General features: G+C 39.6%; 2 protein-coding genes across 2 annotated transcripts; both read left to right on the forward strand.

Annotated features, from left to right (window-relative positions):
* The first annotated feature begins 1,762 nt into the window (after positions 1-1,762).
* LOC122335086 (GMP synthase [glutamine-hydrolyzing]) lies at positions 1,763-16,220 on the forward strand. The gene is made up of 16 exons (XM_043232845.1): positions 1,763-2,082; positions 3,756-3,934; positions 5,461-5,575; positions 5,720-5,817; positions 5,918-6,021; positions 6,137-6,330; positions 7,051-7,216; positions 7,905-8,056; positions 8,346-8,519; positions 8,758-8,863; positions 9,460-9,575; positions 9,773-9,898; positions 11,337-11,452; positions 12,933-13,063; positions 14,043-14,215; positions 14,294-16,220. Exons 1-16 carry the CDS (start codon positions 2,056-2,058, stop codon positions 14,393-14,395), a joined length of 2,079 nt encoding a protein of 692 aa, XP_043088780.1. The 5' UTR covers positions 1,763-2,055; the 3' UTR covers positions 14,396-16,220.
* A 1,917-nt stretch (positions 16,221-18,137) lies between these two features.
* LOC122335088 (vomeronasal type-2 receptor 1) lies at positions 18,138-25,892 on the forward strand. The gene is made up of 6 exons (XM_043232846.1): positions 18,138-18,379; positions 18,972-19,263; positions 22,472-23,281; positions 23,965-24,192; positions 24,499-24,622; positions 24,701-25,892. The coding sequence occupies exons 1-6, from the start codon at positions 18,138-18,140 to the stop codon at positions 25,789-25,791; spliced, it is 2,787 nt and encodes a 928-aa protein (XP_043088781.1). The 3' UTR covers positions 25,792-25,892.
* The last annotated feature ends 1,754 nt before the right edge of the window (positions 25,893-27,646 follow it).

A 27,646-nucleotide genomic window follows, 5' to 3' on the forward strand; every position in this document is an offset into this window, starting at 1 on the left:
TAATGAACAGGGAGCAAATCTGCCAAATGATATCATATTTACAGTTTTCCTCGGGTGTGTTGTGGGTTTAATTCTCAAATGTGAAAAACTAACTGTATATGAGTTGTAGATCAAGTCTCAGCTGTCACACTCTTCACAGCTTCTGAATCATTTCTCATCGTGTAAGCTATTACATTTAAAATGATCCATTCAGTTATGAAAAAATGGTATACACGCATGTATATTCTATAAATATCTGATACTGACATTGTTTGTAATGTCTGCTAAGTTGCTAAAGGGCCTATTTTTGCTCATAAGACACATAATAAATATGAAATGTACAGTTACCGGACAAGCAAGATTTTACTTTACATACATTCGTACAAAAAATAAATGTACTGTATAAATACAAATAAACTTTTTTTATGTGCTATTGACTATCTAAATATCTATTTTTGCAAAACCTTAATTTCCATAATTGACTGAGCAAAAACCAGTGTGGCTCACATGATGGCAAAAATAATACATTTTATGGCCAAATTACTTACACGATAACTAGGTTTTGAAGCATGAATCAAATGTTTTGGGGGAGCAGCTATATATCTGCAGACATGCAATAAAGTTCCAGCAAACAGTTGTGACATTTAACTATTAAACTAATCTTTTGGCATGTTGTTCATAGCGTATTTATACTAAGAATGTAATTCTATTCATACAAAGAGAGAGAAATAGATAGATGGACAGATAGATAGATATGCACAGGCAAAAACATGAATAAATCATATCTTCCTCCTGGTGCTTCTCAAAACATACCGGCTCATATTAAAATTTAATGACTTTCCTAACAGACCAAACTAGAGTCATAACTCATAAACTAAAACACATGTGACCGTGGCCTGAAATAGCCGTCCCATTCACACAAGGCCGTAGATGCAGTGTATAATCACACTAAGAAGTAAAACAAAAAAGAAAAAAACAAAACAAGCCTGTTGTATATGCATTTTTTGCATATTTTGTCAATATGCATATAGACATAATATAACTTACAAAGCTCATAAGTATGTATACTCAGTTGCTGCATTAATGTTGATATTTAAAATCCACGGGATCCTGCACAAAGCAGTGCGTTGTGTGTTCTTTTAACCCATTATATGCTTTCACCGTGAAAGAGGAGTGAGATAATGAACGACTGCGTGCGCGGAGCCGTGTGGAATCAGTAAAGAGGTTTAGATGCATGTGACTGAGGACGTTGAATTAAGACATGTGACCAGATGTGTGAGTGTAAACTAAATCAAACGTGATTTACCCAAAAAAGGCCCCCAAAAAAAGAGCATGTAAATGCGCTCAGATAGGCCTAAAGCTCACAAAGCCGGCAATGATTGTCACAGCAAGGTTTAATTTCTGAATTTGCGCAGCACTCGGGGCAAACATCTAGCCTAGGTGTTTCAAATGAACTAGTCCTTTTAGAAAAATCAAAAAGTTATGAATCAAAACCCTTACGAATCAGGCTACTTAGTTATTACTGAATAACTGTTGTAAGTTTTGACTGTGTTAAAGAGATTGTTCACACAAATGTTCTAAAATCTGTTTGGCTTTGTTGGTTCCTTAAAGAATCCAGTTTAAAACACATGACTTTTCGTATGTTCGACAGAAGAAAAGTCCATTTTCAAAATGAATAAATCAAAGTCACGTGGGCCCACCTACAGAAATCTGCCGCAGACACGACTGACAACAACAGTAACCTATTTGTTATTTGTCAAATCTGTTTTGGCCGAATCTGGAATCATCTCAAGCAGACCTGTTCTGGGTGTATTTCTTCTTCTTCAGTACTAAACGAATCGCTATCAGGGTTCTCGTGCCCACCGGAGGCCCCCAGCAAACAGAAACTTTTCTCTGACTCCGAACGTCAAACTCCTCCCTATCAGCGGTCGCAGACGGCGAGCGGAGCCACGGAGCTGTAGTAGCGAGCGGCCAGCAGCAGGCGAGTGGGTGACACCGTCAACGATCACGCGGAAGAGAACACGCTTACCACAGAAACACGGCAAGACAGGGGTGTCCGCTCCGCACAACACATTCATGGCGCTGTGTAACGGGGATAGCAAGGTCAGTAAACCGGCCTAAACGTGTACGGAACCCAAACTGCTCCACCGGTCCTTGCCGCCGGTACTCCCCGCTCACACGCGGCCCTGTCTGCGCCGGGAAACTTAGAGCGCGCGCCGCGGACCCGGGGCTCGTCGCGAAGGCTCATTGTTGTGCGTTTATTGAGGCGTATTCGGTGCAACGGGGAATTTTTTTTACTGTCGGTGTGTGCCTACAGCGCTCCGCCCGGATGATGTCGCGGCGCGGTTTAGGATCTAGCGAGACGGTCGCGCGCGCCCCCCAGGCGAAGTTCTAAGGCTCACCCCGCACGCAGAACCGAGAAACGGCAGCTCGCGCGTGCGGTTAGCCGGGCTCGCGCGCGCGCAAGCTAATGCTAGTTAGCCGCGACCAACGTGACGCGCTGAGCGGCCGCGGCTGGTGAGGGCTCGGTGATGTGGCTGAAATGAACGGCCCGCCGAGTTTCACGCGAAACATTTGTACTTTATGCATTTGAACGGCGCAGACTGAAAAGTGGTTTGGGTTAACATGCTATTATGAGCTGAGGACGGTCTACAGGCCAGTGCATTTTCACGCCGGGGATGGGGTCGCGTTTGCATATTAAGCGACTGCTGGTTAATGTTTGCACTTTTCAAGTGCGCGTTAAATAACTTTAAGTGTATTTCATCGGCCTTTTCTACTGTTTTGAGTTCCTGCTGCTGCTGCGCTGGAGTCAGTGAGAAAGCGCTGTTTTCGTGTTACTCACAAACCACGTGGGAGCGTTTCGTACTTCTCTTTAGTGAGACATGCATGCTTTTGTAGTACGTTTATTCTTGATTAATCTAACAGACCTTTTTTTAAATGTATCTGATATGATGCAAGTTCTGTTTAGAAGTTATGATTGTGCAAAAAGTTTATACTGCCCACCCTTCAAGCATTAGTTGTTATTTATGTATATGTGTGTGTGTATAACCTGTCATAAGAGTCTTTAAAAAACATTTATACATCTTAAAGCTGAATAAATAACCTCTCAACTGATGTTTGTTGTGATTACGACAACATTTGGATACAACTGTTTGAAAATCTGGAATCTTAGGGTGCAGAAAAATATTAAGAAAATCATCTTTAAAGTTGTCCAAATAAAGTTCTTAGTCGTGCATATTAATAATAAAAATGACTTTTTGATGCATTAACAGTAGGAACCTTACAAAACACCTTCACAGAACGTGTTTTTTTACTTAATATCCTAATGATTTTTGGCATAAAAGGAAAAAATAGATCATTTTCACCTATACAGTGTATTGTTGGCTATTGCTACAAGTATACCTATGCTACTCATGACTGGTTTTGTGGTCCAGAGTCACATTAAATAAGATATAGGCATAATTATATGTAATGCAACCAACCCGGACTTAAAGGACCAAATATTTGCCGATTAATCAGTATGCCTGATACCAAAAATGTTTGTAAAGGACTACAACGTGCAGTGCGAGGCAGTAATTGATTTATAATACACTACACGGGACATGACCTCCTGTGACTCATGTGACTGATTTATCAGAAGCAGCACATCTTTAGTCTCAAGTCACATGCGCCTTTAAATGCATCACAAATTTCATTAGCAGCATTTTACTTGCTTAGTATGGGGAATTGCGTAATGTGTGTTCTTCATTGTGCTCTCCGTGCGCGTGTGTCTGCAGCTGGATATCGTTGGAGAGCCTAAAGATGGTTTATGTTCCTACGAGGGTGCCGTGGTGATCCTAGATGCAGGAGCGCAGTACGGGAAAGTGATCGACAGGCGGGTACGAGAGCTGTTTGTACAGTCTGAGATTCTGCCTTTGGAGACGCCAGCCTTCGCCATCAGAGAGCAGGGTTTCAGGTGAGAGCGTCGCTGCCAAGGCAGATGCCGTCGTAGATGCTGTTCGGCTCTCACGTTAAAAAGTGCCCGATTGAATTGCAAAGTAGAAATGTTTGATATGGCAACCGACGGGCCAGCATTCTGAGAATCAGAGGCCTGCTTCCTTTAAAAGCAGAAGGCTTTCACACCAAGAACAGTAACTGTAAATGTAGTTTTAAAAAATGGTTCTCAAACAAACTAAATTGTCTGCTGTCATCGTTAACATTTTCACAAATAAATAATGATTCATCAAAAACGGCTTATACCAAACCTGCGCAATGTTCGCGTACGCCCAGGGCCTTATAAGCATGTTTAAGGAACCCTACGTATAATTAGGTATGTTACGTGCAGGGTGGATGAAAAGTAATTAGACCATTAAAAATGGATGATACAGCTTTAAGGAATACAGCGGCGTGCTTGCATGGATTCGTTTGGGGGGCGTGTATTATGCAAATGACTAACCTCGTGCACGCTGACGCTCATTTAGACGACTTCAAATTCGCTAACAGAAGAACGGGTTAACGTGATTCAAATTCGCGTGTAAATACGAAAAACGTATGCAATCATTAGTAAACGAGACCCATTGTTTTTAGTCTAAGCATGGATTTAGAACGATAAACTTTAATTGCACTTTAAAACTTAAAAATTTGTGGTTAATGGGGAAGACACTCCTATTGGGTTAGGTATTGCTTGTAGTTTTTTTTTTTTTTTTTTTTTTTTTAAATAGCAGTTGCGTGGTGCAGCGAAGTAAAAATTGTCATTGTTCAGGTTGCCAGGTTTCCACAGCAGAACCCGTTTGCTACTGAAAACTAGCCCAATCGCTTTCCAGGGGGGGGATTGCCAGTAAAGGCAGTTTTCCGGTGTGGTAAAAATGCAAGTGTTTTGCATTCAAGTTTTCATTCCAGAGGCTAAATATCACTTTATCGGGGTCACTTTAACCCGAAGTACACGAAAAACAAAGCTGAAGTAGCCCGGTTCTGCAAAAACGCCGTGGACCTGGCAACAAAGTGTTTACTTTGCGTTATAAATAAAGCCCGAGTGTCTTTTCCAAGTTAAATGAAGACTTTATGTTGAGAAGTTTTACTGGGGCCTGCAAACACGTTTCGTTAATGTATGGTTATAATCACCCAGCTTCTCCTTTAAGACCTGAAACTATTCGAGAAATTTGTAAGGCACCAGTCGCTAAAGACAAACGGTCATATTGGTTTATTTTGTTGGTCGATCTGTCCTTGAGAGAACACAGTGTGAGTGCTGTGCGAGGACATAAAAGGAAAGAAAGCCGCTGTGAACACAGACTCTGAACGTGGCTGATAGAAGGACAGAATGACCCACAACTTGGAGAGATAAGTGGCTGAGACGATCTGGCCTTTGCATTCTAACTTTCCTAGTCTCGGTGATCCGACAGACTCTTTCCATCTTTCTCGGTCACTTGGGATTCTTATAATTCTGTTTTGCTTAATGTAAATCGGTTTATAATGCGTGTATCAAATTATCGTCTCCAACGTTAGGGCCATTATTATATCCGGAGGGCCAAACTCTGTCTACGCTGAAGATGCACCCTGGTTTGATCCAGCCATATTCACCATCGGAAAACCAGTTCTGGGAATCTGCTATGGAATGCAGGTAATAATTATAATAATAACTCTTTACTTAGAATAATGAAATGTCACTTTGATAAATAACTTAATTTCTCTGAAAAGAAAAATTGAAATAAACTAGTGTATAATAATCCGCAGCGTCTTTATATGTTTTTTTTATATTTGCTAGATGATGAATAAAGTTTTTGGAGGCACGGTGCACAGGAAGAGTGTGAGGGAGGACGGTGTTTTCAACATCGCTTTGGACAATTCCTGCTCGCTCTTCAGGTATAAGTCTCTTTATTATGTCTTTATTATCTTCATCATTTGTATATCTGCAAAGAAGCTAATCGTTTTCTTGTCCTGAAATCCATTCCCGTGTTTCAAGGGGGCTGCAAAAGGATGAGCATGTTCTGCTGACACACGGAGACAGCGTCGATAAAGTAGCAGATGGATTCAAAGTTGTCGCGCAGTCAGGAAACATCGTTGCCGGTGGGTAGGCGAACACGACGGATATTTCCTAGACGTGCTTTGCGCCAAAAAAAAAGCGTGATTCTTTGAGGGCGTTTGTGCTTTAAGACGTTTCGTGTCTTCTTTCCCGTCTTAGCCATCGCTAACGAGCAGAAGAAACTTTACGGCACTCAGTTTCATCCAGAGGTGGACCTGACTGAGAGGGGGATGGACATGCTACGCAACTTCCTGTTTGAGATTGCGGGCTGTAGCAGTAACTTTACGGTGCAGAACCGTCAGCTGAACTGCATCCGAGAGATCCGAGAGAAGGTGGACAAATCCAAAGTTCTGGTGGGTATCTTTTTCAAAGCGGTCGTTGATCACTTGCAGGTCATCTGGCTTTTTTTTTTAGATTCATTTTAATACTCTCCTTCTTTTTTGCTTGCCTCTGCTAAATCAGCTGTGAAGCAAATCTGGCTCAGAAGTGGTTAATACTGAAATAGCAGAATTTAGACCCGTCACATTTAAAGAGGAATCATTCAGTAATTATAGCAATTAAGAGATCTCCGTTTAGTAAAGATCAGATTTGATTGGTTAGCAAATACATGCGTGTTTGGTGGATGTTATTGTGGGCTCAATGAGATATTGATCTTACTCCATCTATGAAGAGCTTTTTGTTTGGTTGAAGGCACATGTGTGATTAGCGCCGTAATACTCTAATTTGTTTAATTCCTATTAATTGCTGTTGCTCCAGGCAGTGCTTGGGTAGGGGGTGTGTGTGTGTGTGTGTGTGGGCAACTAATTAAAAATTCCAATTAGCGTTCTTTCCTAAAGCAAGGTGATTTCCTCCCCGAGCTTCTGCAAAGTGGGTCTTCTCTCTAGAGTGTTTTATTGGGTTTCTAATCTATTAACGAGCACAATATTGTAGTAATATGATTTGTGTTTCCCCCCCCCAAAGTCACCTCTGGTGCACTGTTGATTCTGCGTATTTGAACGTGGGTTTATTGGGCACGCGGTTTAGAGTTACTGTCCGAAGTGAGCCAGGATCTCCGTGTACGTTTATGTGTGCAGGTGTTACTGAGTGGTGGTGTAGATTCCACTGTGTGCACAGCCCTGCTGAATAAAGCCCTAAATCAGGAGCAAGTGATCGCTGTTCACATCGATAACGGCTTCATGAGAAAGAGAGAGAGTCAGAGCGTTGAGGAGGCACTGACTAAACTCGGCATCAAACTCAAAGGTAACATTCAGAAGGTTCCTTTCGGTATCTATAATTTATAACCTTTTAGATAAAAAGCTCTTTCTTTTATTTGTATGTATGCATAAATATGTATGGGTTATTCACCCCAAAATTAACATTTGCTTTTAATTTACTTCTGAGATATGAGACTTTATTTTTTGTTTTATTTTCCTCAGTAGAACAGTAAGGAAGATTTTAACTTTTATAATTGATTAATTAAATGTTTTTTATCATTATTTAAATCAAACACCACAAATTATTACCTGTGGCTACTGACAATTATATGCATTATATTTCCGGATATATTTTTAGAATTTTTAGAATTTGAATTTCTAATAAATAGGAGTGTATCCATTACCTATTTCCCACAGTTAGTACTACCGTTTCATACAGAAATTATAAAAAAAAAATAAACCATGTTAAATATTTTGAACGCAAAAAAGTATATAAAACTTGAAGTGGATTGTGTGTCTATACTTTTTAACATATTATTTTAACAGTACCATGATAATACTGATAACCATAACACATTTTTTTTTGCCGTTGCAGTAATAATGTTCAGTCTCGTTTAGTTTCATAAGACATCTGTATAGTATCAGGAGCCATGGGTGTTAATTTAGTTGCTTTTCAGCTGAAATATCCCTTTAAATGACAATTAAAACGGCGTTTCTTTCTCTTTTCTTTACAGTGGTAAACGCAGCACACACATTTTACAACGGCACAACGACCCTTCCGATATCAGAGGAGGATCGCACACCCAGGAAACGCATCAGCAAAACGCTCAACATGACCACCAATCCAGAAGAGAAACGGAAAATCATCGGGGACACGTTTGTAAAAGTGTGTAGCTCTGCTTTTTAGACGAGTGCGTGCCACATCCTGTTTCGACCAGTAACCGAATTGATGATGTCATTATTATCAGATGGTCCTGTAATGATGTTAGTGTGGGGAATTGTTGACTTCAGTATTGATTCGCCTGAAATGTCTTGTGTACACTTCGACCTGGAGAATAAACCTATCATAGAGCATTAAAGCCCCGTGAGTTATGAAGTGATCTGAAAATGTTTAGTAGATGATGTACTGTAGTTTGCAGCTGAACGGTGAGACTCTGAGTCGCTGTCTTTTTTAGGTCGCTAACGAGGTAATCGGAGAGATGAATCTGAAGCCGGAGGATGTGTTCTTGGCGCAAGGCACGCTCAGGCCAGACCTTATTGAGAGCGCGTCTCACCTGGCTAGCGGGAAGGCTGAAGTTATCAAAACTCACCACAACGACACAGAGCTCATCCGCAAACTCAGAGATGAGGTAAAGATTAAACACCTACCAAGTTTGCGTTGAGCCACGGTGCCAGCGTTGTAGTTGCAGGTTCGAGTCCTGCTCGCAACGTATTCTAATTTTGTCTAACCTGTCATTAAAGTCACGCAGCTTCTCTTTATGTATATAAAAAAATGTTTAACCGTTTTGGCTGTAGTATACAGAATAGGGAGTCTCACTTACGGTTGGTCTTAACAGTTGTTTGCTGGTTCTTTTGAATGTCTTGTAGGGTAAAGTAATTGAACCCTTGAAGGATTTCCATAAGGATGAAGTGAGAGCACTAGGTCGAGAGCTCGGGCTCCCTGAAGAAATCGTCTCCCGACACCCCTTCCCTGGTAAGTCCATCAGAAACATCACTTTCTGCCTAATTAAAATAGCATTTTTGGTTGAGTTTTGCTAATAATTAAGCTCAGGACTCTCCAAGCCGGCGGGCGGCCATCCACCAGCGAGTGGCTCTCATCAGGCCGTCGGTCAGAGCGATAACTCTCTGATCGAAATGTTTGGTTTAGCTATATTTAAAGCCCGAAAATATTGAAAACTAGCAAGTAAACGAAGACCGCGCTGACATAGGGCTGTTCAAACGTTATGCAATCTTTTCCAAACCTTCTAATACGCAAATGTTTTTAGCATAAGCCGCTGAAAATGAAGAAAGTTACTTACATAACTCTGGTAACGGTAAGCAGGCATCGCATTGTTTATGTTTCCTATATATCTGGTATATCCTGGTTTTGGTTTCTCCTCTCGGGTTGGTTCATGTGTGTTCCACTCGTCGGCTCTCGTTGGGCTCACATAGATGCTAGCTTGCAAAAAGGCCAAACTTTAGAAAGGTAACAATTGTATTGTGTACATGTAAAGATTACTTGTGACTAATGGCAATTAAAGATTCAAAACGCGTGTGCCTTGCTCAAATGTGTGTAATGTGTTTTTTCAGGTCCAGGCCTTGCCATTAGAGTGATCTGCGCGGATGAGCCTTACGTCTGTAAAGATTTCGCAGAGACCAACAACATCCTAAAAATCATCACAGACTTCTCTGCCAGCGTCAAAAAGGTGTGTGTTGCGAGTTTAAACTTTGCTTATTTTTTGGGCTGAATTATTGACACTGACCTTAAATAATTGATGATCTTCAGCTTAAAAGTCTGTAAGTTTGCTGATTAAGTTGAAAGCACACAGTCGTTCCAGAGTTCCCTCTGGATTATATATGGCACGCTATAAAATCTCAATCTTTTTGATGTCAATCCATTCAGCCTCACACCCTTCTTCAGAGAGTGAAGTCATGCATATCGGATGAGGAGGAAGAGAAACTCATGCAGATCACCAGCCTTCATTCACTAAATGCCTTTCTGCTGCCAATTAAAACTGTCGGTGTTCAGGTAAGCGTTGTTGTTTGCCATTGCTTTCAAGTCACATTCAGACATTGTTTATAATGTGAGCATAATAATTGCTTATTTGTCAGCCACCTGGACTTGCTCTGACACTTAGTTTTCATTTTCAGATGCCATCGCAATGCATTCAGCCATAATTCATTTATTTCACATGCAACAGTGTCCAATAATGGAGTTACTGAGAGAAAGGAAACACTATTTGGCAGGCCAAGTGAGCTCATAAAATTGGCCATTGATTTGATATAAGGTTTTTCATCCAAGTTTTCATGGAACATAATTTTGATATAAGGCATTAGTTTCTCCTTATTTCTCCTTAGCTAGATTAATCGTGATTAATCAGATGCAAAATGAAAGGTTTTTTTGTACATAATATATGTGCACTGTGTATATTTATTATGCGTGTATATATTTAAGCAAAAAAAGTGTTTGTTCAATTGATTACTATATAAAGCAGAATATATATATATATATATATATATAATATATAATAGTAAAAAATAAAATAACATAATAAAAATAAACTAAAAGTAATCTCAAATAATCAATGCCCAGAACTAAATCATTAAAAAAACTCGAGCTAATAAAAATGTACATTACAAAGTACTTAAGCTCAAATGAAAAATAACTCAAAATACAGCTGTAAACCCTAATAATTGATGTATGAATAAATAAAACTCAAGTAACACTGGTTACTGTGACTGTTGACTTGTTATAAAAGACAAACTCCTCTGTCTGGAAGACCGAACGACCTGTCTGGCTGCATCATTGTCTGATGACATTTTCCTGTGTCTAAGTTTTTGTGGTTAGCCTTTCAAACACACAGTTCCATTGAAACACACACAGTGTTGTTTATTCCCTTTCTATTGCTGTGTTTCATTTGATGTTATTTGCAGTAATGAAAATGTCAAAGAGCAGCACTGTCAGTGCAGCCCGGTCTGGATATCAGCATATAGAGTGATCGTTCTTCTGCTGCTGTGTGCGGGTCTCATGATGTTTGTATTTATAGACGGGTTTTCAATCATAGTGCCAGACGAGGCTGCTTTACGTCTGCGAGATGAAGCCATTAGACAGAACGCATCCAGACAGAGGCAGCCGGCGTCTCACCACATTGGTTGATGATGCATGGCTGGGTGTTCCTCTAACAGACGGCTTACTGCTAGACCACGCTGTGCTAAAATTATCACGGTCTCCGAGCTGGGACATGCTGACACGCAGGACGGCAAAACGTTTTAAATACCGTGCGGTCATGCACTGTACTTATGCGTTTTGTTAAGATCTGTTGTTCTTATTGGATGATAGTTTAGCAGTTGGCGTCTTCTCAAGTTAAAATGTATTCATTCTGCACGTCTGTTTACAATGAATTTTTTCGGAGATGTCGGGGGATTGAATACGTTGTAACTCTCGATTCCATGTGATCTGGGTGCAGGGTGACTCCCGGTCATACAGTTACGTTTGTGGGGTGAGCAGTAAAGAGGCCCCTCACTGGGATTCGCTGATGTTCCTGGCCAGACTCATCCCTCGGATCTGTCACTCCATCAACAGGTAACGGTATCAGGTTGAATCTTTGCTCCAGTCGTCTTCTCATCAAGCCACTTACTCACTGATAACGATCCCCATTGGTTCTTTTTAAACCTCTCGTGCTTGTTTCGTCAAAAATGACTTGTATGTTTACATGGACAACAGGCTTAAAGTGCCCCTATAATGCCTTTTTTAAGGCCCCAAATATTGTTTAGGAATCTCCTAGTAGGTTTACTGCACACAGGATGAAAAATGGAGTTGTGGGATTCAGCCCTCTTGGCTCTGATTGGTGAGATGGCCCGGTCTGTTGCAATTGGTCTTCAGAAATGGTCACATCAGAAACGATAAGCCTATTGCCATATTTCTGTATTTCGAACACTCAAATGGAAATATAAGCGTGTTTTATTTATCATACTTACATGTTGTGATTCAGTGGAACCAGTGGTCCAAATAATCTGGGTGCTGAAGCATCTATCAAGAGCAAGCCTTTTGTGCGTCCCACGCTGAACTCCTCCAGACCTTTAAGCAGTCGTCAGTCAAATGAAATGTCTGTGGGTGGAGTTAAGTTGTTTGCGGTCGGCCAATGTAGAACATAGATGAGAACTATGCGCATGTTTGAAGTGGAATTTGAATTCCTAACGACTCGTTTAGGCTGTATGGAGTTGATGTTTTTATTTTGGGAGACGATTGGATGACTATTTATTTGCACCTTTGGATTCCCAACTTTGTCGATTGTTTACGTTCACATACAGCTACATTACACACTGCATAGATGAAAGTATTGGAAATGGCATAATAGGGGCACTTTAAGACAATACTCTGATTAACAATCTACCATGTAAACAGAGATTTTAGATGACCTTAATCTGGCTAAAGTTATATTTAAAGTGAACACAAATCTAATTAAGACGCATTATCCTATTTTAGTCGCGTTATCGAAGTACGGTACACACACCGTAATTACACTATCACACTTTCACTGCGTTTTGCGACAGGATACACGCAGCAGTGTTCATCCATTTGATGGCAAGCAGAAGAGCCTTTCTAAAACTTATATGAACTCCAAACGAGCGTCTTTGTCTTTCTTATGGAAAAACTCAGTCCAGATCATTATTTGAGAGTCTGGTCACGTTTAGCATGAGAATCCAACTCTCTAACAGTCAAGTGAAAGAAATTAGTACTTTTATTTAGCAAAGATGCATTAAATTGATCAGATCAGTATGTTGTAATGGTTTTGAAGGGTCAAGTGGTATGAGTGTTCTTCAGCTTAACCGTCACAGGGATAAATGCATGTTAAAATACATTTTTGATTATTGTACATAAAGAGTCTTTTGTTTTATCAGTTTTGATAAAAGAATGTAAAAATGACACAAACTTTTGAACTGTAGTAGTGTACAACAGTTGTCATAGCGTCAAGTTAAAGTCCTTTAATATGTGTCTCATTTGGTCTCTGTTATAAATGGAAAGTTTTTTTCCCATTCCTTGTTCATTTCTTCCTTTCCAGAGTTGTTTACGTTTTCGGGTCACACGTAAAGGAGCCTCCCACTGACATCACGCCCACCTTCCTGACCACTGGTGTACTCAGCACGCTAAGACAGGCAGACTTTGTAGCGCACTCCATTTTAAGAGAGTCCGGTAAGAGCTAGCTGCCTCCTCTGTCTGCTTCATTGTTGTCATAACCTTTATGTGTGTAAACACTCCCACCACAGTTATGGCTACTGCGAGAGCTGTGTAAACACTTTCAGCACACGTAAATCTCTGAGGTCGCACAACATTAGTCAAAGGCAGCAAATGTTACTGTTTGATTTCTGTTGTTCACACAGTTTTGACCGTTTAAGTCAAACGGAACCTAGAGTATAGATACATGAGGGCTATCTACAAATAAATGAATAACGCTATCTATGAAAGTAATGAGTGTCTGTAACCATAATTGTACAAAAGAATACAACACCAACCTTTTGATAATCAACACTTACTGTAGACTGGAGTGTTTAAACCGTAACTATAAAGACAACAATATTAGCATCCATACCAATGGATGCTAACAATCTGAGGAAGTTCTACAAAGTATGATTAATTGCTATCTTTACTTTGTTTAATTCTATTCATATGATCTTTGGTATGAAAGGGCCTTAACAGGATAGTTTATGCAAAAATGAACATACTTTTACTCACCTTTCTTTTTTCTGTAGCTGCTACCCACATTTTTTGAAATATCTTTTTGTGTTCAACAAGGCGACAATCCTAAAACCCTTTTTCTGGAATTCAGAAACCTCCCACACTACTTTATGTTTGGGTGTGGGAGGGTCTAACGAAACCCGGAGTGTGGCATAAGGGGGAACCCGTGACAAAATAAACATCAAATGACAGGAAAACTAAAAAAAAGAAAAGAAAAGTGAGGTAGCCATAGAGTGGCATGTTTAAGAATTTTTCTGCACTGGTTTGAGCCTGATTGGGAAACAAACCTAAAAAAAAAAAATCCAAAATACCCCAAAACAATCAAGGCATCACGGTTTAGGAGTTATAAACACTATGTGCTACAACCCATAATAAATGGATAGGTTGTCAACATCATATATTATAATATATACTTTCATTTTTGCTTGCTGTCCAGGCTACTCAAGTAAGATCAGCCAGATGCCAGTCATCCTCACCCCTCTGCACTTTGATCGTGACCCGCTGCAGAAGCAGCCGTCCTGCAGAAGGTCCGTCGTCATCAGAACCTTCATCACCAGCGACTTCATGACCGGCATCGCTGCTACTCCAGACAACCAAATCCCTGAAGAGGTGAGAGATCAGATTCTACCCTCAAATAAAAACCCCTTCATCATCTCCACGCACTAACTCATGCTCCCCTGGCCACAGGTGGTTCTCAAGATGGTCAACGAGATCAAGAAAATCCCAGGCATCTCCAGAGTGATGTACGACCTGACGTCCAAGCCACCAGGAACCACCGAGTGGGAGTAGAACCGTGGACTTTTGTACCTTCTGATTTATCCTTGTCGACTCCTCTTCTACCTCCCCCTTTCCCAGTACTGCTACATTCCCCCCCCACCCCCAATCTCTTTTTTTTTTTTTTTTTCCCTCCACTCCTGCGATCCCCTTTAGGCACGCCGCCCTGTCATTGTCCCACTGAGACCGGAACATTCCCTACAATGGCAGGTTGTACTGTGATTGGCGCTTAACTGACGCTACTTCAGTTACGCCTCATTATCTGGGGTCGGGTTGTAATATTGGTATTAAGTGTTGTTATCATCACTCATCACTGATGATAATAATAATGATGCATTGATTTAGGTTTTTTTTTTTTTATCATCAGCTCTGTGTTTGTGACTCCATACTTTCTGTTGTAGCCACTGAAGGTCAAAGATCAATTTAGGGCAGTTGACTGTCCTTGTGCAGCATGACACGAAGAAAGCCGTTTTTTTTCTTCTTTTTTTTTTAAGCAAATCCACTCATTTAAGGATTACGTTCCAAGTGTTGCTGCTTCCTGCCTTTTAAGATAAACTTGTCTTCATTGCAGTGTTGATTTCAGTTTGGATTTCTTGACTGAACTCTTCTACAGAAGTGGAAGGTAAAGACTAGCAGTAGTAGCTCCTTATACGTGACCAATCGATGTTTATTTGCCAAATACAGATGAGATCAGACAGTTTGCTAAATGCCGCTTTTACGCTGTGGACGGGTTGGTTTATCACAGAGGTTTTGCTGTGAAGGAGGCTCCTAAAATGGAGGCCTCCTGAAATTTGTGCCTGTTTTCTTTTTCTTTTCCTTTTCGTTTTTCAGGGATGTGACTTTATTTTATGCTGCATCGTTTTCTTCTGTCTTTTCGAGAAATGGATTACTGACGTTCGAATAGTGAGAAGTGAGAAAATGTGTAATTGTTGATGTTTGCATTTTACATCACCATTATAGTTGAGTTGAGTGCCTGGGCTGGTCTTACAAGCGCGTAAGATCAACAGTGTACTTATTTTCACCAATAAAGGCCTTGTTGTTGTTTTTTTTTTTTTTTTTTTTTTGTGCTAGGTAGAGCAATAGTGTTTCCAAAGGCAAAAGAAAAGGAGATTTACAGAGGGAGGAAGAATAGGTGATTGACAGGACACAAAGTACGCCAAGTCTTTTTGAGCCAAGTTGGGCTTAACTGAATTTGGACCATGAGTTACTGTCAACATTTAAGTCAGTCCTCCTTGTGTGTGTGCGCGTGTGCGTGTGTGGCCTCATTATTATTAATATTCCACTCCTTTAAGAGAAGCGTGTTCTTATGTATAGAGAGAGGGGGCTTTGATTGGGCTCAAATGGAGATCTGTGTCCAGCCCTCTGTCTAATTTATGATGTAGAGAATTGTTGTGATATGAATAACATGCTTGGTATTTATTGTCAAAGATTTCATTTCAAACCTTTCTGTTGTCACAATAGCAAAAAAAAACTCAATGCAAGATAAACTTCCTTGTCTTAATTGCAAATCTTGTTCTTAATGTCTTTTCCTCAGTGTCTCCTTTAACGTGTATATTTTACTTGTCTATTAAAAATACAACTAACACGTTTAAATTTCTAGTGGGTAAACTGCAATATTATACGATATTCAGTTTAATTTATGCAATTCTATGTTGATCCCCCAACCCCACCCCACCCCCTCTTTTTTTTTCTTTTCTCTTTTTTTTTTGTCTAAACCTGAACAATGCTGTTTTACCTTAGTATTGTGCCTCAGACCAAGCCACCGCATGCAGTTTGAAACTGATATTTGTATAATGCAAACTGAGCTTTAATAAAGAACTCTGTGTTCAGATTTCTCTCATCACCGCTGATTATATATCATTTGCATTTGGTTCACACTTTAGTTAATAGTTAACTATTAAAGCGCCTAATACTGTAAAATATAAGTGAATATATGCATGCGAAAGTAATTAGTGATGGTTCTGTGTAAGAGACAGCAGTAACATTCTGACAAACATTGCAAAAATATATATGCAGTATTCCATTTATCATTATTTCAGCCATTTTAGTACTTCAGCTTATACTTTTCCGCTACCGATTTAAGTTTTTCTATATGTATTTTTTTATTTTACACAATTGTTTGTTTTAGATAATAGAATTGTTGTAGATGACTCGATTATCTATTTTCACATGGGATTAATAGAATTATATAGGATCTCTCCGACATAAATGTGTGGCAAACGCGCCGACTAGTGGAACGAATTACTATTACAACACTACGTCGTAATTAACAAAGCTGTTTTTAAACGCATTTTTTATTACAATCGTGTCAAAAACATTCCCACAGCATAGGTTAATGTCGAAGTGATGCGATAAATGTATTATTTTGCTAATTTCTCAGCCCTGTTAGTAATTAATTGTGATAAACACACTGAGGTAAATGAGGTAAAGGCGCTCTTGTCGCGTGACGCCGCTCTTCGGGTTGTTTAAACTATATAACCATCACCGTTTAGTCAAAGGTTAAATTAAATTAACACGGTAAACCGATGTGTAGTGATGTTTGACTGAAGCGTTATCGTGTTTGTGAACTCGGTGTGCTTGTGTGCGTTTCTCGCTTTCACTTGGGAGGAGGGTTCAGGTGTGTGTGTCGCCGCGCTGATTGAAGGACATGTAGTGACAAGCACATCCACAAACAGCACGATCCCAAAGGAAAGGAAAGTTACAGTGTCAAGCTTATTATAGAGCTAAACAGCAGGGGAGGTTCAAGCACCGGCGCTGTCACTGAACAAGCTGAAGCACGCCGATCACAATTAAATCAAACCCCACGATGCCGCTGCGCTCTTCACCCCATCATCTTCATCTGTCTCTGCAGTAAACGTCCCAGTCAGTAGTCTGATCTTTAATTAAAATGTTTTTAATGTATGAAAAAAAGTCTTTTTTTTTACTGTTTCACTTCTTGGAGAAATCTTTAGAGACAGACAGAGAGAGAGAGAGAGAGAGAGAGAGAGATGAAATATTAGTAATATATATATAACATATATATATGTGTGTGTGTAATTTATTCCAATAACTTAAAAATTATGAATTATGTTTTTGTTTTGTATAATTGAAATATTTGCTTTTAAAAATATCAAAATCGTACATGATATATATTTTTATTATAACGTTCCTAAAATAATAAATTATATTCGCTCGTAAAAAGATCAAAATCAGTTAAGAAGACATTTCAACATTCCAAATAGTGCAATTTATATAGTCCATTTCTGAGATAACACATATTTTGGTTTGTAAAATAAAATATAGTTTTTATCGACTCATTGATTTTCTTCATGCTGTCAGTTTAATTGGTTAATAAAGAAATGAATTTCTTCCTAAAAAAAAAAAAAAGAATATGGGGAAGTTTAAACAATTCTTGGTATAAAAGTAGCTGTAAGTAATGCAGCTCAACTATACAGCTTTCTACATTGCGTTCAGATTTTGGTTGAAATGTTTGTTATCGTGACGGTTATGATTCATCTGATCCCATTACTAAATAGACAATGAATTTGACGAGATGAAAAAGAGGCATTTTGTCACCTTGTAATACAATACGTTGAAGCCCTGGTTGTTTTCTGACCCTGATGTGATAGCACCTTTGATCGGTTGTCTTATGCAACCTTGAGAGATCCCCGAGGAGCCCGCGGGAACTCAGGCGTTCCTAATTCATACTGTCTGTCGTTCTTCTCCAAACACATGCACATCAAAGCGGCGCGTCTTTTACACGTTCCTACGCTAAAAAATGGATTTAACCGGATTGAGCTCCAAAGGACGCTTTTTGACGCTTTTATTTATAGTTTCTTACCTTTACAAGCCCACCGCTGCCGAGGGGAGCTGCAAACTCAAGGCCAAATTCAACCTGAGGGGTTATAAGGAAGTGGAGAAGAAGACGGTGGTCATTGGCGGTATGTTTCCCGTCCACCAGCGTCTAACGGACACCGACAGCAACACCACGATCGCTCCAGAGTCCTCCGATTGTGAGGGGTAAGAAATATATATATATATATATATATATATATATATATATATATATATATATATATATATATATATATATATATATATATATAGCGCAAACTTTCCTTGATACTTTTTGAATAGGCACGAAAGTGCACTTAAACAAAATGTACACACTTGCTTGTCGTTAATTAATGTGCTTTTTTTAATCTCAAAAGCCTAATTACCGCGTTTAGTACGTCTTTACTTTGTAATTGGCAAATTTACAAAATCACTGGTCATGCAAATTAATCAAACTGCTGTCCAAGGAATAATTAAAGCTCGTCCTCCCTAGGGACCTCTTTTATGTTCCATAAAACCGATGGAAAATAAGCTGTTGTGCGGTTTATTGAGCCAATCAACCTGCCTGGGGACATCTAGTGGTGTCACGTGGTATTACATGTCGCGAATAGACGGAGATGCTGGGAGAAATGAGAGCAACTTCAAGAAGATCATAAATCCAATTAAAGTTAAATCAAACATGAATAATCATGCAGCCCAAGCGAACGAGTTGAAGTAGTAGTAGTAAATGATGTCTAGGAGACCCTGTTTAAATTCTAACATGTGCATTCCCCTTCAGCTTTAACTTCCGTACTTTCCGCTGGGCTCAGACCATGCTGTTTGCCTTGAAAGAGATCAACAGCAGAGTAGACATCTTACCGTATACGGAGCTGGGCTACGTCATCTACGACTCCTGCTTCACCATTTCCAAAGCCGTGGAGGGAACGCTCACCTTTCTGACAGGCCAGGACGAGGCTGTGCCTAACTACCGCTGTGGGGACGGACCCCCTCTCTCTGCTTTGGTGGGGGCCGGAGCCTCTGATCTATCCATAGCCACAGCCAGGATACTCGGCCTCTACTATTTCCCACAAGTACCTTTCAGCTTCCACTGTATTTGGGGCAATGGATCTATTACGACATCTATTGCTTATATATTACTATTTAAAAAAGCCATGACTTGAATACATTTAAAAAAATATATATATTAAGGTATTTATTTAAAAATACAAAAATGCTGAGGTGATAGTTTCCTGATGACAGAAAAGCATCATTACATTTAGAAAATCCATGAAAAGAAAAACTCATTTGGTTGTTTGCCATAAGCTTTTGTTGTTAAGTTTTTGTTGTCTTTTATAAAAGTTGATACTTTTATTAAAAGTACATGCTTATATACTTTTTTAAACAAAGATGTATTATATGCCATTATATGCAAATCATTTAATTATTTCGACTTTCTATTTATTAGAGTATAATGATGAAATGTTTCCTTCAAAAATAGTAAGCAGCATAATGGTTTTCAGTATTAATAAGAATAAGAAATGCACCAAATCAGCATATTAGAATGATTTCTGAAGGATGAAGACTGGAGTAATGATGCTGAAAGTTCAGTTTAGCCATCACAGGAATAATATACATTCTAAAATGAAGAATATTTTCTGTATTAATATTTTGGGTATTGCTGCAATTTTAATAACATTAATGCAGCCTTAATGAGCATAAGAGAATGTCCTTATTATTTGTAATGGTAGTGTATATGAAAATAATGGTTAAGGTGTATACTACATTTTGAAAAGTTTTTGAAAGTAAGATTTTAGTTTTTTTCTACTCACCAAGCTGGCATTATTAATCCAAAATAAAGCAAAGCAGTAATCCTTTTATTATTATTATTATTATTATTATTATTATTATTATTATTATTATTATTATATTTAAAACAGATGTGTATTTTTAATATCAGCATTTATCAGAAATAAAAAAAGCTTTTTTTTACATATTCAAAACCTTGGAGTTTGTTTACAATAATTATAGTAATAAATACTTTAATTAAAGTATTTAAAGACATTTAATGTTATAAAAATATTTCTATTTCAGATAAGTGCTGTTATTATGAAATTTTTATTTGTTAAAAAAACATGAAAAATTCTGTTCTCTTTCAGTCAGTCACTATTACGTTATGTCATTGACTGACGTCATGGGGTCCCGTTTGGGAATCACCTCTGAGCTTTGGAGAAAAGGCCAATATGAATAGCAATTTGCATGCCGAGGCCACTCCCCCGTACATACGGGTATGTAAGATAGCGGCATGCAACCACTAATTCTGCTTCGAAGCCGATCGCTTCTTAGCTTTGGAGAAGGACAGGAAAGAAAATTTGTCTTGCTGCAGATTCTTTGTCTGCAACACAGGCAATTCAGCAGACAGATCGCGCACATTGTGTGCCATGGTCCTTTGCCTGAGCTAAAAGAGCAATTTTATACAGCTGCACGGTCGTTGAGAGCGTCTTTCAAGATCTCTTTCCGACCATGTGCTGTGATGACATTCACGATCGCTGTCTCACTTGCCTGGGCCGTAAACACGCTGAGATGGCTTTCGTAGATGGTTCATGCCCACACTGTGAGCACATGCCCATGGCATTCTACCCTGTGCAGTTTGGTGAGTCGTAAAGACACCTCAGATGTGCTGGTTAGCTGCTTGCCCCGGCTTTATACCAAAGTTCTGGGTGCTAGGCCTTTGTCTGTCCATCGCCAAGGATGCTACCCCTGTGGCAACTACATCTGCTCTGCCCCAGGAAACACCTAAGGAGGTAACCCCTCAAAAGGCGCGTCAAGCCAGCAGCAGGAGAGCAGCGCAGAGATGAGGGGGATTGTTCCTCGGGGGACTCTGACATCTGTGCCCCCACCCTCGGGGGAGGGCCGAGGGCACTTACCACCGCTGCCACTAACTACCCTTTCCCAAAAAGAGCAATATCCTACATCTCTTGGTCTTTGTGCATCAAGTGCAGTTTTATAGGTGACGCACTGCTTCCTCACACATTCGAGGCATGACTTCGCCACCACAGGATCGGGCCTGTCTCTTCTTCTGGATGCTCTTCTTTCTGGGTTGAGTCACCTTTACCCCCTGGCCAACTCACCGCTTTTACACAGCCTGGGGGCCTGGTTAGCACTACCCTGTCGGTCTCGTTGTTTGATCCGGACAGTCCAACTCGGCTACGCTATTCAGTTTCTCCAGGCATGCGCCAAGGTTCACAGGCATCCTTTTTCACATCTGTCCACTCGGACAAGGATGCCTCTGTTCTGCATGCAGAGATTTGTGGTCTTCCTGGTGAGAGCCTGTAACTCCAGCCAAGATGAGATCAGAATTTTACAATCCTTATTCCTTAGTCATCATACCCAAGTAGAGCGGTGGGTTATGGCCAACCCTTGATCTGTGATTCCTGTACCGGTCTCTTCATTGGCTTCAGGATGTTGACACACAAATGCATGCTTTCAAAGCTAGAATTACTTTGCAGACATCAACCTGAAGGATGCATACTTTTACATCTCGAGGCTAAGGCGTATCAGTACAGAGTCCTCCTCTTCGGGCTGTCCCTGTCTGTCCCTGTCTGTCCCTGTCTGTCCCTATGTGTTCACCAAACTAGATGAGGGTGCCCTGGCTCCCTCTACTACAAGGCATGTAGTAGTCAATACAGGTGCTTCCACTTGCCAATTATCTTTCCCAAGCGGGACCCCATGACATCAGTCAATGACGTAACGTTTCTGAGGGTTACACAAATAACTAAAACGTTACTCTGCTTTTTTCAATAATAACAACAACAATTCTACTACTACTATTGCTAATAAATGTTTTTGAGAAGCAAATCAGAATATTCAAAGGATTTCTGGAGGATCATGTGACTAGAGTAATGATGCTAAAAGATCAGCTTTAAAATCAATAACTTACTGCTATAAAATACTGCTATTTGCTTAATAGTCATACCACATGAGATTTTGGAGAGCCATTCATTTTAAACTTTCCTTAAGTAAATTTCCATAAACTTGACACATGTTTTGAACTAGATTTTTGGTCACGCTTCATATTAGGTGGCCTTAACTACTATATACTTTATGATTAACTAAAATGTAAGTACATAGTATAGTTAAGACCACCTAATATTAAGCGGGACATGATTTTTCTTTGACACATCTTTGTTTCAGATTTAATTTGTTCTACCTTTTAATACTATCTAATAATATCAGAAATCCAACAACTAATACACCTCTGAGCCTTTAAACTGAGCTGGATTTGTTTTTCCTCTCCCCTAGATGAGTTACGCTTCCTCATGCTCTGTTCTCGAAAGCAGGTTTCAATACCCTACCTTCCTCCGCACCATCCCCAGTGATGAGCACCAGTCTGTGGCCATGGCCAAACTAGTGCTTCGCTTTGGCTGGACCTGGGTGGGTACCATCGCAGCTGAGGACGATTATGGGAAATACGGCATCAAGAGGTTCAAGGAGGTGGTGGAGGAGGCAGGTGTTTGTATATCCTTCTCCGAAACCCTCCCTAAGATCAGGAACCCAGAAGCCATCAAGCGCATTGTGCAGACGGTGTTGGATTCCACAGCTAAGATCATCGTGGTCTTCTCCTCCGATGTAGATATGAGCCCTCTAGTGGGGGAACTGATGCGCAACAACGTCACCAACCGTACCTGGATCGCCAGCGAGGCCTGGGTCACGTCAGCTGCCATCTCTCGTCACCCAGACATACTGCCTGTTCTAGGGGGTACAATAGGGTTTGCGGTTAAGCGTGCCGATATACCTGGCCTAAAAGAGCATCTGCTTAGCGTTAGTCCGTATAATGACACTCTGACAGAAGAGTTTTGGCGAATAGTCTTCAACTGTACTTTGAATTATAAGGAGATACTGAAAGGCACGAAGAGATGCACTGGAGAAGAAATGCTGGAGAACTTAAAGAATACCTTCACAGACGTGTCGCAGTTGAGGATTACATATAACGTGTATAAGGCTGTATATGCTGTGGCGCATGCTCTTCATAACCTAGAGGAATGTGTACCCGGCAGTGGACCATTTGAGAACAACACATGTGCTGACATTACGAAATTTGAGCCTTGGCAGGTACGACACATATTAGCCATGCTTCCATTACCTTTAAAACTGTGCCAATGTAAACTGCAAATTAAAAATATGCCTAATGGAAATGTGTCAATTTTGCTGAAACTTCCAAGTATTGCAAAAAGTTTATACGCTCACATTTAAGCAATTTGAAAATGGAATAATTGCAATACTGCAATGAAGATGTTTTTTTTACAATTAATGTAATATTATCCCCAAAAATCACTTAATATGTGCTTGCTATAGTATAAGGGGCTTTACCTGCCATTAATGCTTACATAATAGTTTACACTGGACACATCTGTGGATACGGCTACTGAAGCAGATTAAAAACTTTAGTCAATGCTTGTGTTTATTTTAGTCACATCACACATGTTTCTAGAATATCTCTGTGCTGCTTCTGTAAAGATACACTCATATACCTCCTTTTAATAAGTACTGTATATAAAAAATCTGTCAAATCGTACAAAATCCATTGCCATGACTTCTCGCAAAAGGTTATGTTTTAGGCGTGTAGCATGGTTAATGGAAATGCTGTCATTTCACAATAATTTTTCTAGACATTTATAAAGTATTGTTTTTCTTGTACGTTTTGCACAAATCTGTAATGGAAACGAGGCTATTGATAGTGATGGTAGATTTTTTTTTTTCGCCTCATTTGTAACTATTGTGTGTTTTCCTTTTAGCTGATGTACTACTTGAAAAATCTCAGATACAAAGTTCCTCACACTGGAGAGCAGATATACTTCAATAATGGTGACGTAGATGGCTTTTACGAAATCCTAAATTGGCAGGGTGATGCAGAAGGAGAGATTACATATAACCACGTTGGTTACTACAACAGTACAGCTCCCCTTGAGGACAGGTTGATCATCAATAATGCCTCCATCATATGGAACAATGATATTCTGGAGGTGAGAATTATTTTGTTAAGTGATGTGTGTAGTTTAGTATAGTCATAAAATAGAGCAAATATTTTAACAATAAGGCTGTTAATCAATTAGGATATTTAAAAGTTTAAATAAAAACCTTTGGTGTTTGGTACATTTAAACATTTAATTTATATATATATATATATATATATATATATATATATATATATATATATATATATATATTGTAACATAATTTGTCATTATTGCATTTAGAATCTTAGATAATCATAGATTAACAACTGAAAAAAACTGTTGTGTTTCTATGCTGTTCTGCTTGTATTACAGGCACCACGATCTGTGTGTAGTGAACGATGTCAGCCCGGCACCAGGATGGGAATCCGACAGGGAGAACCAGTCTGCTGCTTTGACTGCATCCCCTGCGCAGATGGAGAGATCTCTAACACGACAGGTCATTGGGATTTTTTTTTTATTGTTTACTTTTAATTGACCATTCAGTGAATTTGAACAACTCACGCACTTCCAACAGATGCACGAGGCTGTATCCAGTGCGATGAAGACTACTGGTCCAATGCCAATCACGATACGTGTGTGCCAAAGACCATTGAATTCCTGGACTTCGCTGAACCTCTTGGAATCACACTGATCGCTATTGCTGCTTTCGGGGCTTTGGCAACTATAGTAGTTGCGATTATCTTATTGATGCACCTCAACACACCTTTGGTGAATGCCAACGACCCGCTGCTTAGCTTCTCCCTGCTGCTGGGCTTAGTGATAACCTTCCTCTGCTCTATTGTGTTCCTCGGTGAGCCTCAAATGTGGTCTTGCATGACCAGCCAGGTGGCTTTGGCCGTGGGCTTTGCTCTGTGCCTCTCCTCACTAATGGGCAAATCTGCTCTGCTCATGCTGAGAGCCAGAGCCGTGAAAGCCGTGAAAGCTGCTATGAAAAAAGCCAAAGCAGCAGCAGCGGCATCTGAGCAGAGTCCCGACACTGCAGTCATCGCTCCAGCTATTCCTCAGAAGAATGACGTAGACCCCATACATCCCAGGCACCAGAGGGCGATAATGATAGTGTGCACCCTGATCCAAGCGGTGGGTTGCACCGTGTGGTTGATTCTGATGCCTCCACACCCCGTGAAGAACACAGCCGCCCAGAACATCAAGATCATCCTGGAGTGCGACCCTGGAAACATCATCTTCATCTGCTCCATCTTTGCTTACGACATTCTTTTGGCTGTGCTGGCCTTTGCTTTTGCTTTTGTGGCACGGAAGTTGGAAGACCACTTCAACGAGGGCAAGAGCATGACCTTCAGCATGCTGGTGTTTTTCATCGTTTGGATCTCCTTCGTGCCTGCCTACCTGAGCACGCGGGGGAAATTCATGGTGGCGGTGCAAATCTTCGCCATCTTGGCTTCCAGCTTCGGTCTGCTAGCGTGCATCTTCATCCCCAAGTGCTATGTGCTGCTTATCAAACCTGAGAGGAACAAAGAGGAACTGATGATACCACGGGCCAAATCACGTGACACCGTCCCCAACGGAAGCTCTGCATCGCTCGCAACCACCAGCAGCTCCGCTAACGCTAATGGAACCACCGTGTCCACTGTGTCTCTAGATAACTGAAGCCATTCCCTAAAAACTATCTACTGTGTCACTGTGAATGTAGAAGTCTTGTTATATAGACTTTGCCATATTTCAAGGATCTTTGATATACATTTAGTCAGATGTCAGATCTAAAACATAATAGGAATAAAAGGAAATGACTTTAAGGGGGTCGTATCATCATTATTCTTTCATTTTCCCCCATGAAGTCTACTTATAAACTACATTTTTTTCAGAATTTATCATGATTTTAATAATTTTTATGATCATATTTCATTATCTATTACCCATTTTTTATTTAGTTTTTTGCTGTTTTACCTTTAAAACTTGCATGGAAAATAAGTGGTAACAACTAACACATTAATAATAAATGAATCCACGTTTTTATATATATATATATATATATATATATATATATATATATATATATATATATATATATATATATATATATATATATATATAAAAAATTCATGAATTTTGCACAGTGTAGTTACATTATGTTTTCATACTACATGATCAAGGGACAATTGCTTTTTTTTTGGTTAAGCAACAAATACACTATGAATCAGAAATATAGAAACAAAGAGAAGGGAACAAGAAAATGATACAACCCCTTTAAAATAGCAAGAAAAACCTGCACTATATCACCAAATATAAAACAAATCTTAATTTTAATCTTAAGAGGATAACAAATAAAGAGATATGTGTAATTCTGATGTCTGACAGCAGGTGGAAGCATTAAAGATCCATGAGCTGAGATCTCTTTCCACTGGAAATGACACAATAAATAAAACAGTTCTATTTGTTCTCAGTTGTTATATAAAAATAATTATTGCAATAGTTTTGCTAAAAAACAATGAAGTATATTTTTGTGAAACTCTGTAAACTATGATGTTAATTTATTTGTGGATTTGAAAATGTATTTTCAAATTTAGATTAGACTGAATGCTTTTTAATATATCGGAGGCATCATACACAAATTGCATCTAATGTGAAACTGTTTCAATTCTGAACAGAAATCTTCCGAGGCCTTCGCTGTGTTGCTCTTAAACAGCACTAATAAAAACATGTTTATTGCTTTGTCTCTTTGCTTTACCTTATTCATAAAATAAAAATGACAAGAAACCACAAATGTCCTGTTTCAATATGCTTTATGTTTAATAGTTTGCTGAAAAAAACCCACACAGTTCATACTCTAAGAACTTTTTTTTTGATGATGACAATGAATCAATGAATGGTTGATAGATGGTTGAATAAAAATATCAGAACTTTATATAACACCTCAAGTTAACGTGAGCTAGCTAGCTAGTCAGTTAGCATCATCTACGCTCTGATTTTGCCGTAGCCTAAATGTTTAAACCAAATTGCTTTTTAAGACATCTTACCCCACCTGTGAAGAAATTTATAGCATCTTGGCAGAAAAGAAGATTTATGAGGTGTGTGAGACAGAATGAGTGAACATTAAAGCCACTTGCCACTCCAGATGCCTTGTGAAGTGATGATATTTTTCTATAATTGGACGTGTAACAACACACCCTCAGTGAGGAATAGCCCAGAGTTCCTGAGGAAGACCTTTGTAGTCTATATGTGTGTGTGTGTGTGTGCTTAGTAACTGTGGCTGTGGTGTAAACAAAATACTTGAATATGGTCTTGGCAGAAAGGCCAAGTGGCCATTCAACTCTGGACTGACCACTGAAAACACTGAGAACTGATAAACGCGAACCGTCTGACCTGTCAAGGTATGATTTTAATAATTCATCAGGCTTTCGTGAGCAGCTCATTAAAGGGGTGAGATTAATAATGGATGCGATCCATTGGGAGGTGTTTGGATGCATGCGCTCGCTACTATTTTGGAGGGTGTCAAGGGTTGCCC

The sequence above is a fragment of the Puntigrus tetrazona genome, unplaced genomic scaffold (assembly GCF_018831695.1).
Source record: "Puntigrus tetrazona isolate hp1 unplaced genomic scaffold, ASM1883169v1 S000000715, whole genome shotgun sequence".
In the NCBI taxonomy this organism is placed as follows: Eukaryota; Metazoa; Chordata; class Actinopteri; order Cypriniformes; family Cyprinidae; genus Puntigrus; species Puntigrus tetrazona.

Coding starts and splice junctions, on each gene's coding strand:
- LOC122335086 (XM_043232845.1), top strand. CDS start 2,056: ATGGCGCTGTGTAACGGGGATAGCAAG. Junction 11,453..12,932: donor ATCTGTCACTCCATCAACAG/GTAACGGTATCA, acceptor CTTCCTTTCCAG/AGTTGTTTACGTTTTCGGGT. Junction 14,216..14,293: donor ACAACCAAATCCCTGAAGAG/GTGAGAGATCAG, acceptor CCCTGGCCACAG/GTGGTTCTCAAGATGGTCAA.
- LOC122335088 (XM_043232846.1), top strand. CDS start 18,138: ATGGATTTAACCGGATTGAGCTCCAAAGGACGCTTTTTGACGCTTTTA. Junction 24,193..24,498: donor GGAACAATGATATTCTGGAG/GTGAGAATTATT, acceptor CTTGTATTACAG/GCACCACGATCTGTGTGTAG. Junction 24,623..24,700: donor AGAGATCTCTAACACGACAG/GTCATTGGGATT, acceptor CACTTCCAACAG/ATGCACGAGGCTGTATCCAG.